The sequence below is a fragment of the Nuphar pumila genome, chromosome 9, assembly GCF_984573655.1.
Source record: "Nuphar pumila chromosome 9, dmNupPumi1.hap1.1, whole genome shotgun sequence".
In the NCBI taxonomy this organism is placed as follows: domain Eukaryota; kingdom Viridiplantae; phylum Streptophyta; class Magnoliopsida; order Nymphaeales; family Nymphaeaceae; genus Nuphar; species Nuphar pumila.
The window spans coordinates 2376675-2389840 of NC_143257.1; the positions used below are offsets into that span (position 1 = coordinate 2376675).

Sequence of the window (13166 nt, forward strand, 5' to 3'; positions counted from 1 at the left end):
CACCAATTCAAAAAGTTCGTGTGTTTCTACGGTCGATGGAACCTTTTTAAAAATCACAAGTATTGGAACACTTAACTCTAAAAATTCTCAAAATCTTTTTGTTTCAAAAGTTAGAGTTGTTCTAAAACTAAATTTAAACATTTTTTCAGTTTCCCAAATCGTCGACCATGGATGTGAAATATCTTTCTCATCTAATGGTTGCTTTGTGTAAGATCTCCAGTCCGGAAAGCAGATTGAGCAAGGCCATAGGAAGGGGGACCTCTGGTATATGGATCATCTAAACCTTCCTACAAATTCTTTTTGTACTTATGTCCAAGATAAAAGCATTGAAACTTGGCATAAAAGACTTGAACATCCAAGTTATTCAAAAATGTATCTTTTTCATTTGAAAACAAATTTTGTAAGGAAAAAGACATTAATTTCAAAGATTGCATTTTTGGAAAAATGAAGTCTATTCCATTTTCAACTAGAACATTTCTTTCTACAAAACCTTTTGAATTTGTGCACTCGGATGTTTGGGGTCCATCTCCGGTCATGTCTAAAGGTGCTTAGTCTTACTATGTCATTTTCATCGATGACTTCACTAGATATGTTTGGATTTATTTTCTTAGTCATAAACCAGAAGTCTTTTCATTCTTTAAAGATGTTCATATGAAAATTCAAAATCAATTTCAAAGCAATACATTCATTCTTAGATCTGACTCCGGTGGAGAATATTTGTCTACCGAATTTCAAAATTATTTAAAACAAAATGGAATTTATCATAAAAATTTGTGCCCTAGAACTCCACAACAAAATGAACTAGCGAAAAGAAAACATAGACATATTATCGAAATCGTTAGAACATTGCTTATCTCTAAAAATATTCCAATTTTTTTTTGGGTCGAAGCTGTCTTAACCTCAACGTATTTAATCAATAGAATGCATTCTTCTAAACTAAAGAATGTTTCTCCATATGAGAAACTTTTCAATTTTTCTCCTGACTTCAATTGCCTTCTCATCTTTGGTTGTAAATGCTTTGTCCTCTTACATAAGAGAGATGAGTTATCCCCAAAGGCGATTGAATGCGTCTTTTTAGGCTACGGGAAAAATAAAAAAGGCTATAGATGTTTTGATTTAAAAAATAACAAACTATATGTTTCAAAAGATGTAACCTTTTTGGAAGATGAGAATGGATTTGAAAAACTAGATAAACAAAATGAAATTGACTACATGTTTTTACATGATCTTATAGATGATATGTGTGATGATTCTATGAATCATCTTGAAAATATAGAAGATACTTGTGATGTATCCAATATTGATATATCACCATATAATGGTGATATTAGTAATGAAAATATTGATGTTTATACATGAAGAGAACACGAAAGGCCTATTAGTGCCTTGGAGAAATTTTTCCAACTTACTGAATCTTTAGAAGAAACCCCTGTTAAGAGATCTTTTAGAAAATCAATTCCACCCAATAGGTTTGTGTCATATGAGTCCCTTACGCCTAATTATCGGGCTTGTCTGATAACACTGCATTCATATTATGAACCTGCTCACTATAATCAAGCCAAAACTATACCACATTGGGTCAAAGTCATGAAGATAAAATTAGATGCCTTGAAAAAGGCCATTACTTGGGAAATAGTCAAACTACCTTCACATAAAAAACCTATTGGATGCCGATGGGTCTTTAAGGTTAAAACCAAAAGCGATGGATCTTTAGAAAGATATAAAGCCAGATTAGTGGTCAAGGGATATTCGCAATAATATGAAATTGACTACGAGGAAACATTCGCTCTTGTAGCTAGAATGACAAGTGTTAAAATCTTAATAGTTGTTGCATCAACCAAAAAATGACCTATATATCAACTCGATGTAAAAAATGTTTTTTTAAATAGAAATTTAAATGAAGAAGTATATATGGATCCGCCACCCGAAGTTAACATTGGATAAAGTCAAACCCTTAAACTTTTAAAAGCTTTATATGGTCTTAAGCAAGCCCCCAAGGCTTGGTATGATCGATTTAATGATATCATGATTAAATTGAGATTTCGTTCATGTTATACTGACACTGCTATTTTTGTGAAAAGTGTAGGAACGAATATTGTTATCTTATTACTTTATGTTGATGACATGATTATCACAGGAAATGATAAAAATAGTATTGTTAATGTTAAAAATATACTAAAAGAGAGATTTGACATGTCTGACTTAGGTTTTCTTATATATTTTCTTGGCATTGAAGTTGCATATTCTCCTCGAAGATATATTCTGTCACAGATGATGCTTGCTACAGTTATATATACTAAGTCTGACATTTCAGATGATAAAAAGGTGGAGACTCGAGAGGTAATAAATGCAAAATTAAGGTTGGAGGATGGGGTTCTTCTAGAAGATCTCACACCCTATAGAGAACTTGTTGGATCTCTCACATATCTGACTATCACCAGACCTGACATCGCTCACGATGTTCACTCTGCTAGCCAATTTCAGCATGCTCCTACAACTGTGCATATGAGTGTTGTGCTCCGGATCATTCGATACCTCAAGAACACCATAACTAAAGGACTATTTTTATCCTCATATTCTTCATTAAATTTACTTGCTTATACTGATGCAGATTGGGGAGGTAACCTCAATGATAGAATCTCTACTACTGGTTTTTGTGTCTTTTTAAGAGATTCTTTAATTGCTTGGAGATGCAAGAAGCAACATCACTATCTTCTACTGAAGCTGAATACCGGGCTATGACAACCACTCCAATGGAACTTGTTTGGCTTCGAAGTCTTCTCAAAGATATGGGGGTTGACATTACTGGAGCTTCAAAGCTTTGTTGTGACAACAAAAGTGCTATTTATATTGTCAGCTATGTCACATGGGTGCAGGTGCGGGTGCGAGGGTGCAGCACTTTCAAAAAAACTGGGTGCGAGGATGTGCGGCAAAAATATAAAAAATTATATATATATATATATATATATAAAGTCCAAAAGTTGGACATAAATGGCCCTGGGTGCATTGACTGCACCCAGGGTTAGGTTGACTGCATCAGGTGCGGGTGCGGCACCTAGTTGGAGAATCCCTGTGACATATAGGGCAAAAAAAAAATTCTTGGCAATTTTTTTTAAGTTCGAGAATTAGACCAAAATGACCCTGTATGCGTTGACCGTACCCAGGGTCAGGTTGACCGTACCCAGGGTCAGGTTGACCGTACCCAGGGTCAGGTTGACCGCACCCAGTGTTGCACCTGCACTCGTGTCGAATCGCGTTGACGCGGGTGCGGCACCCTGCTAGCCAAATTCCCTGTGACATAGATTGACAGCAATCACACCTTCCATGAACGGACCAAACATATTGAAATGGACTGCCACTATGTTCGTGATGAGTATCTACGTGGAACAGTTACACTGCCATATGTCATATCAAAATATCAGTTAGCAGATTTTTTTCATTAAATCACTTTCTGCTCCACGTTTCATGTTTCTCCTTGGCAAACTTTCGATCATCTCCCCGTAAAGTTTGAGGGGAGGGGGTGTTAAATCATATGTATTAATATATATATATATATACCCTTTAGGGGTATTATAGTCTTTTCATAGTTGTTTTATTAAACAACTATATTCTTTTTTTGTTTTGTTTTCTTTTTGTTTTTTGTTTTTTTGTATTTCACGCCAAAGAGGGACCCCACAATAGAGTCGTTGGGGGCTCCCAACGGTCACAAATGTGACCGCTTTTGGCCTCCTTTTTTTAATCGCCTTGTGTGTATAAATAGGGGTGAAACCCCTTGTATTTCTCACTAAGTCGTAGTGCTCTCTTTCAATAAAGTGATTTTGTATTTAGTGTGTGCTTTTCTTAAAGCTTGTGTATGTATTGTTCCATAGTGAACTTGGCTATTATTCCTTTTTTGTATTTGTCCATTGTGATTGCTTTTAGCATTCTTTATCTTTCCGCATACTTCATTACAGGAATGCCTTAAGTTCTTGCATAGAAGTAGGAAGGTGGAGTCTAATCCCCTTCATTTCACGGAACATCAAATGGTCAATCCAAAAATTTAGACAAGTAGGTTCAAATCTTGCAGCGTCAGTCTCTTGCACAAGCCGATGCCCAACATCCTAGCCTCGGAGTTTTACTCTGCTTGGACGACAACCATAGGTATGGCAGGATGAACTAGTTTGACCAGGTCTTCGATCCCATACACGGTGATAAATGAAAAAAAAGGTCAATCCAAAATTTTGCTAATTTTCCATTTCCAATCTTCCAACATACTGAAGAAGCTATTCCCTCCCATCCCAAGCAATGCTTTTCTAGACATAAGAACCATCAAGATGACCATTATAGGATCATAACCTATTAAAGCATTTATTTTTTGGCATGATAATTTTTGTGAAAAATATCATTGATATTTGTGACTGTGATCTAAGTTCTCCTGCCTTACATTAGGATATAATGGTAATCTCTATGCTTTTGGAATATGAGAGTTCTCTAGTTTGGTTGGAAAGATATTTGGTTGACTATGCTTTTTTATTGCTAGGCTTTTCAAGGAGAATGAAAATGAACTGAATATTAAGAAGTATATCATTCACTTTTTTCGGTGAAGGGAGACACCTTGTCAGACTCTATGGCTGTGTTGCTAGATGCTTTCTTGCCTTTTGTTTTTGTTTTCTAATGATATGACAGAAATATAATTTACATCATGGAAAGAGTCGTGAGTTGTGTTCTATATATCAAAGTTAGATTTCAAATGGTATAGAAATAATAGAATTATTGTTCCGTGGATTTTCTCTTCTTCCTTGTGGAAACAAGAAATTATGTGGGTTGTTAATTATTCCAATTTTTTGTTTCACCATTAGTTGCTTTTATTCATGGTTCATACGCAAGACTTGAAGAAGGTATGTGTTGAATCAGTGGTTTTATACCTAGTCCTGGTTTAGTAGAAATATCCAAGAACAGGACTGCCCTTCATCATTTTAGTACAAGAACCCTTTTCTAGCTTCTTGTGCCTCTCGTTGTATCTGATTGAGCCTATTTGTTACATGTCTATTTTCCCAGACTAGAGCTATAGTTGGTATTTTCTCTAAGGCTTGTAAAGAAGGGTGAACCACCAATCGAGCACAGTAATCCACCAAAACAACCACCAAATACACAAGCACAAAGAGCCACTATGAGCACACTCACAAAAGGCCACTAAGAAAACAATAAGCACACACCAAGAGAGCACTCAATATATAAAAATTATTATTTTATTAATGGCACAAATGCACACAAGATGCATACATACAAAGAAGGGGAAACCCCATATATATACACAATGAGGGACAGACAATTAACCATTAGACTAGTCTAACAGCTAGTCAACACCCTGTTGACCATAAAAAATACAAAAAAAGAGAGAAAAATACAAAGAATAAAATAATATATATACATAAGTGTGTGTGTATATATATATTATATACATGATGTACATTTTAACACTCCCCCTCAAACTTTTGGTATGATGACGAAAGTTTGCTAAGAAGGAAGTGAAACATATCTGTGTGAACGTTAGGAGGTCTGCACGAAAATGTTGCGAATCTCCTCTGTGATTTTAACCGTATTCGGTGGTTCGTAACATATTTGTGCGAACGTTAGGAGGTCCGCTAAATGTGTTGTGAATCTCCTTGGTGATTTTAACCATATTCGGAAGTTCCCAACATATTTGTGTGAATTGAGAACATCAAGAGGTCCACACAAATATGTTATGAAGGGTAAAATGATCCTAAACAAGTCAGGCATTAGTGCTTTTGGACATGAGGAGGATTTTGAGATATGTGGGTTTTTTGCAAGAACACACCATTTTTATAGGATAGTACAATCATTTTCCTTTATGAATGACATAAAGATTATGTTCAGGATATGGGACTCCTCAGCATCATCAGAAAGATCAAGAGGAAGGAAAAAGAAATGCGCATCCTTATTGTGTAAGATGTTGAATCTTGATAAGTTGCCTTATTTCCAAGACATGTTTCATCATTGCTTAATGCTTTTAATTTTTTTCTGATTCTAAATAAAATCCTATTCTGATGCTTTTTTCAGGGGCCTTGATAATTCTGGTAAGACAACAATTGTTCTACGAATAAATGGTGAGGATACAAGTGCTATCAGTCCGACTCTGGGTTTCAATATCAAAACCATCAAGTATCGAAGGTATTCTTTAGTTTGGTTTTCTCCTTTTAGATATTTTTGCATGTTTCAGAATCCAGATTGTTGGTCATGATCTACTCTTTAAAATTTTCGTAGATAATTAAGCTGCTTAATATTGAGAAATTTGTTATTGTCATTTCATATGATGCACCATACTTCTTTCTTGTGGTATTATTGCTAGGCCAAGCTATTTGTGCCATTTAAAATTTTGCACTCTCCTTGAGTGCTAATTTTGGTGGAATAGACCATTTAAATTGTTGTGTCAATATTATCCTGCCATACCTCGGTGACATGGTTGTTAATTTGTAATTACACATTTTTTGTCACATAATTTATGGTTTATGCAAATTTTCTTTAATTTTTTAATTATTGACATTGTGGTATGTCCATACAAGCAACATAATTGTTCTCTGTATGTTTGGTATCATCGTTTATGGTTTTGGACCTCTCCAATTTTTACCCTTGTTACTGTTGTTTTGCAATAGTAAATGCAATTACCCTGTGTATGTTATGGTTTCCTGATTATACCCCCCCAAAAAAACTTGCCAACAGCAACTTGCATTGGGATAGATTGGTGAATGTGGTTTAAAGTTGAACACTTGCATGAGGACGGATCAGGTGATTTGACAAAACACAAGTTTTTGTGTTTTGAAATCACCACCGTCCATCACACTTTAATCGCCACCATCAGTTGTGAAATGACAACATCAGCACTTTTGGTGGGCCCCACTGCTTGCACAATGAATGGTGGTGATTGAAGTGATGGATGGTGGTGATTTCAAAACACAAAAATTTGTGTTTTGTCAAATCACCTGATCTGTCCTCCACCTGCACATTATGCACCACCTTCCTCTACTTTGTATTTTAATGTCTCTTAAATCTTACTTCTGGATCTTGTTAATATTTGAAGGCATTAGCATGGTAGCACCTCTCCAATTTTCACTTTTTAAAGTGGGAGATAGACTTGGAGGGACCAATATACAGGGATTGAAAGATTATGGGTGACAAAGTAATTAACTATTATATGGCAATGACTAAAAATATAGCTCATAAATTTGGGGAGACAACTTTGCAATAATAGGAGGTGTTTTGGAATTTTATTTGTCTTCATTATTGCTGACAGTCTCTGTCGCAAGGACATGTCATATAGATTCACCTGTCTGGCCTCTTTCTTTATATTTTTTTTATGATTAATTTTGCATGTTTATACTTGAGAAAATAGAATTTGTTTTCTAACAAATTTATTTCATATAAAATTTTAGACCCTTTTTGTAAATTAAATATTTATAAGGAGTATATATCCTTGCTTGTGGCCAATTCTTTTGCAAAGACAACATATTTGTGCCGTGTCCATGTGACATAGCTCAGGGTTCTTTTGGATGGTTCAGTTTTCCAATATCCACTGCAAGAACTTGATTCATCAATACATGCTTTCTCCTTGACAACACGTTCTGGTGTTTGTAAACATGTGTTTTTTATTGAAAACTATGAGTGGGCCTCACCTAGTTGATCTAGGTGATCTAGGCACTGGCTGGCAACTAGGTAGTGCTCAACTAGCTGCAAAAAACTAGGCAGACATAAACAAGTGAAGTGTTCTAGCCTGAGGAACCTAATGGATTTGGCAAGGAATTAGGCTACTGTGCATCCCATCTTTTTCTTTTCCCCCTCATTTTTCACTTTTTCTTTCATTGCATTATAGTTTTAGGTGATGCCTAGGCGTATGGAAGGAAGTGTTTATAACAAACTGAGGTCCACCAGGAGCCACTTGCAGCTTTTGACTCCAAAGGATGCATATTGCATGCTTAACCTTACCACAGAGGTGTGCCCATTACCATAAGCTGTGATTAAAGGGATGCATTTGTTGTTCTAGTGGTATTCTTTTTAAGTGCACTTTTGTGGTGGTTGAGAGCCATTGCTCATTGCAGGTTCAAGTACTGAGAGCAGCCATTTCATGTGTCTTTCAGTCTACTCTTCCTTAGCACCCTGAAATACAGGACAGTATGTATGGCCCCCTTTTCCCATTGTGGTAAAGGAATGATCTAACTGGATCAAATCTAAGGATGACACCTCAAAATCCTGTAGATTGTAGCGATTTCTTTACTGTTTCCTGTTTTCTTGAAAATCAGTTGCAATGCCCTTGATTTCTTAAATTGCATGCTTTATCTTTAAATCTATTATCAACTTTTCCATTGCAAGTACTTTTAAAATTTAAATTAATACTCTTGTGACCCTTAGTGATGTATATTGTGGTCTTTCTCCCTATTTTTCAGGTGCTCTTTATGTAAAGAGAAGGGAGCTCCTTGTGAAGATCCCAGGCATGTGCAGGATTATAGCCTAAACATTTGGGATATTGGTGGACAGAAAACAATTAGATCCTATTGGAGAAATTACTTTGAACAAACAGATGGTTTAGTATGGGTTGTTGACAGTTCAGATGCTCGTCGATTAGATGACTGCAGATTGGAGTTGCATAATCTTTTGAAAGAGGAGGTCTCTCTCTCTCTCTCTCTCTCAAAACACCTACACGTTAACACCTTCCAGAACAACAAAGGAAGTAAAATATATCTTGGCAAATTGTTTAATAAGGCCGAGAATGCATTTCAAGCAGTCAACTTCATATCAAAGCACCATTCTTTTGTTCTTTTGCATGTGATTCGTAAGCGCAGTTGTAACACAGTATCTCTGAACCTTTCTATTAGAGAGTTGAAGAAAAAAAAAGCAAATGTTTTATGGAATCAAAAGTAATGTTAGCTTTCATTGCTGTTACATGATATTCAACTTTTTTATTTTGTTAGTTCATAGAGCAGCTCATGGGCCAACTGTGCTATAGAGCCTCATTTTTTTTCTTCAACTTGATATCTTGGCTGTAAGCATGGTGTTGGTAAGTTGGTTCAATAAGAAGAGAAATATCGACTATTAAATGTTGATGAGCTAAATTGTTCATGCACCTTGCGTGGCTTTTTTTTTCCTTTTTCTTTTGCCAAAGTAAAAAATTGCTCTTGCAAATGTTGATAGCTCTTTTCTGAATCACTGAGTTATTTGTGACAGAGATTAGCAGGTGCCTCCTTACTGATATTGGCAAATAAACAAGACATACAAGGAGCGTTACGTCCAACAGAGATAACCAAGGTACAAGAAAATTGAGCATATTATTCATATAACTTAGTTACCACTTACCAGTCGGCTGAAAGTGATGAGTTGATCGATCGAGTTTGCACTATCTTAACCTCAGGATCTTGGGTTGGGGTCTACTTCCCCGGCTTGGTTGCCTTAAAAGATGGTTTACTGAATGGAAAGGCATTAGCTGTGGTGGAGATTAAGACTCGTATTTGTTTATGTGACGTGGTATTGGTGCTGCACTGTTTTAACCTGTTATTGCTCTGCAGGTGTTGAAGTTGGAAACTTTGGATACAAACAGACACTGGAAAATTTTTGGTTGCAGTGCTTACACTGGGGAAGGTTTGCTTGAAGGTTTCAATTGGCTAGTGGGGGACATTGCATCTCGAATTTATGTTCTTGGGTGAAGGTTTTGACAGCTTCGCATCCACCCATTGATCATCTCTCCACTTCTGCCTTTGTGATCGTTTTTGCTGTCCCATAGTTGTTCTGACGCTACCACCTTTTGATATATGGAATTTTGTTTGCATGGACTCTACTTATAATGTAAAATGGATGTTCCATCTGTTATTCTCTGCATTCTATTCTTCTTCTTCACTACTCCTTCATCCCAAAACAATTGGGGTGGGCGATATGAACCAAAACTCATAGTGGTTCATATACATAGGGTGTGACTAAGTTTTTATGCTGGTTGTCACTGGCCTAACGCAACCCTCCTCCTTTATCCGGGCTTGGGACCGGCAGTGTATAACTAAACAGTTAAACACAGGCGGAGTTTCTCTGCATTCTATTGTTTTTGAATTTTTCAATGTTTTCATTTTTTTCCTTCTGTAATCTATGGAGGCAGGGCCAGGGTGGATCGGGATCAGGTAATGCAAGTCTTAGGGCCTGTTTGTTTTTCAGGAGGCTGCAGCAAGTGCCTTTCTTATAACCACTGAGCTTGTGTGAGGTCCCATTTTTTTTTTTACTCGGAGAAACCGCCCCAGGTGCAGAGACCTAGATGTGCTAGCTCAGCCTGTCTTACTTACGGTCTCTGTCCTCCACGAAAAAATGTTTGTCCAGAGGAGGGGAGGGGATGTGTTACTGGTTTTCCCAAACACTGTTTCATGGGTTGTGTACGAAAATGGCTGTGTTTTTCCTGTGAAACAAAGTGGGTCCTCAGTGAATCCGGTGAGTCTTGGGTCCTCAGAACTTGGATGGAAGCTGACCAGGCAAGGTCTGTGGGGTCCTGGTGGGTTTAATTTGGGTCTGGCTCATTGCCACCGCTTGATCAATTTGAATGCATTTCTGCTCAAACACTCTTTAACATGCCAACTTCCAAATTCTAAAATTTTATGAAGAGCTGGAGGCCTTTTCGTATTCTCACACATCAAACTTGATTAAAAGCGTCTCTAGAATTTGAAAACAGGCCTGGTTAAACCTTATTCAATTTGGACCAGCTATGCATTGTGTTAGCCTGTAAGGCTCAAGCTGGGAGATGAAGGCTCCCCTCCTTTACCAACAGTAGATGTCTTACTGTGGTTACAATCCATTTAACATACCCAATACCCAATTTGGAGGTTTATTTCCAAAGTACATAGCCTCCAGCCCTTGAGATATGTTTCAATAGTCTCCAGCCCTGAGATATGTTTCAATATTGAACACAATTTGGGGTCAGGCCTTCTTTATCAAAACTCATAGGATGTTAGTTTGGACCAGCCATGTCTCATGGTGTGCACCCTACCTCCTTGAATTGCTTTCATCCAATTCACCCATCATTTGTTATTTGAATGTACCCATATTGTGTGTTCTGCACCTCAAAGTATTTCATCTCAGGAAAGATGTGGTCCTCCTCTCTATACGCTGCACCCATATCAATATGAGTGCCTGTGGCATTTCTCACATCAAATCCAATCTTAATGCTGCAATTAAAGGTTTGGGTGAGGATTTGTATATCAATGGTATGAGTGGGAGAGGAACCCAATGTTGAGGGATGAGATCAAGATTTATCCAGCAGTCGATGAATGATCTCTGCTCATCTATTCATTTCAGTTTGAGGCAATTTTCTCTACATGAGGGCCAAACTGATCCTGATTCTGCAGTAACTGAGAATATGGATTGATGGACTATCCGGTTTCACATCTTCCAAATATGTCATATCACTAAATGAAAATTTTGTTGCCAGCATACCTGTAGCCAGTTGTGTTTGAATTTAACCTTGAACTACCAAGACAACTCTTGAAGTATGGTTTGAGATAAGTGCCTGGATCTGCCAAACCTGTTCATAACGCTCTTCCATATACTGTACGAGGCAGAACATGATATAAACAAGTGTTGGCTACTTTCCATACTTTTGTAACATAGAGGGCATCGATTCCCCATGGTAATGTTGAATTGTGTCTTGGGTTAGTAACCTGTTCTCACAAGCCAGATATAAGGTCCATGCTGCTCGGGGGAGATGATGTTTCCTTGCGATCAAAGTGTATCTATAGGATTGAATATTGAGGGTGGAGACGTTGGTACCCATGGGGGAATCATGCTTTTAATGTCTTTTCAATGTCGACAGTAGGGATGGCAGTGGACCGGGGGAAAGCGGGGCCCCGCCTCGCTCCGTTTGGACCGGGGATGGAGGGTATGAAACGGGGATGGAGGCGGGGACGAAGGTTAAAATCCATCCCCGTCCGGGGGTGGAGGCGGGGATGGACTAGCACGTTCCCCCGCCCCGCCCCGCCCCGCCCCATCCCCGCCCCGGCCCCGCCCCGCCCCCGGCCCATCCCCGTCCCGGCCCCGCCCCGCCCCATCCCCGCCCCCAACCCTTTATATTTTTCTACATGTGTACTAACCCTAACTCCCTTCCCTAATTTCCTAACCCTGGAGCCGCCGAGCCGGGCCGTCGCCTCTTCCCCTTCCTTCCCCATCCGCATTATCATTGGAGCTGGGCTGTCGCCGACCACCGTTGGCCGTCGCCGACCACCGTTGGCCGACGCCGACCACCGTTTGCCGACACCGACCACCGTTGGCCGACACGATCTCTCCCTCCTTCCATGGCTGATGCATTGTTTGACATCTTCTGAGATCTTAAAAACAACTTTTGACATGGCTGATGCATTGTTTGTTTGTCAGCGTATGAACTATCAAAAAAAGAAGGTAAGGTTGGGACACTTGAGAGACCACTCTCCGATCTTGGTAATCTAAGTTATCGTGGCTACTGGACTAGGGTTTTGCTTGACATTCTGAAGAAGCATAAGGGCAATATTTCCATCCTGCTTTCTTTCTGGACCTTCATGTTTTAAATTTGTGTTGCACTCTGTGGTTTTGCTTGTGCTGTCAAATCTTCTCATATAGTGGACACATTTTTCTGTGATTATAAAACAGGTTTCAATAGGTTAATTTTTTCATTTATAGTGGTTGTTTGATTTGGCTTAATTTTTTTTAACATTTCAGATCAACTTATTTGCATATTCATTTTTCTAATTATTAAATAATATTCTCCAGTTCAGAAAAAATTGGAGGATGAGGAACTGAGTCCATTCAATATCTTCTAGAGCATGATCCATGGATGTTATGTATTAGTTTACTAGGCACAAGTAAAATCTAATTTTTGTCTGGGCTATGAAGGCGGGGAGATCCTGTTTTCCATGTGGATGAATTCATTTATCATTAACTGAAATATTAACGTGAATGATTTCTAAGTAGGGATGCAATTTGACAAACGGGGACGGGGGCGGGGACGGGGCGGGGACGGGGCGGGGGTGGAGGACATGAAACGGGGATGAAGGCGGGGGTGGAGGATAAAATCCATCCCCGCCGCGGAGGCGGGGCGGGGGTGGAGGATAAAATTTTGAGGCGGGGCGGGGGTGGAAACCTTGTCCCCCGCCCCGCCCCACTGCCATCCCTAGTCG

General features: G+C 38.6%; 1 protein-coding gene across 1 annotated transcript in view; it reads left to right on the forward strand.

Moving 5' to 3' along the window:
* The window catches only part of TTN5 (ADP-ribosylation factor family protein), a 31608-nt gene extending 21771 nt beyond the window's left edge, over positions 1–9837 (forward strand). The window contains exons 2-6 of the mRNA XM_090017439.1: positions 5878–5945; positions 6061–6171; positions 8439–8658; positions 9217–9297; positions 9555–9837. Coding sequence (XP_089873565.1) covers positions 5881–5945; positions 6061–6171; positions 8439–8658; positions 9217–9297; positions 9555–9692 — 615 coding nt within the window. The 5' untranslated portion in view covers positions 5878–5880 and the 3' untranslated portion in view covers positions 9693–9837. The remainder of the gene's footprint in view (positions 1–5877; positions 5946–6060; positions 6172–8438; positions 8659–9216; positions 9298–9554) is intronic.
* The last annotated feature ends 3329 nt before the right edge of the window (positions 9838–13166 follow it).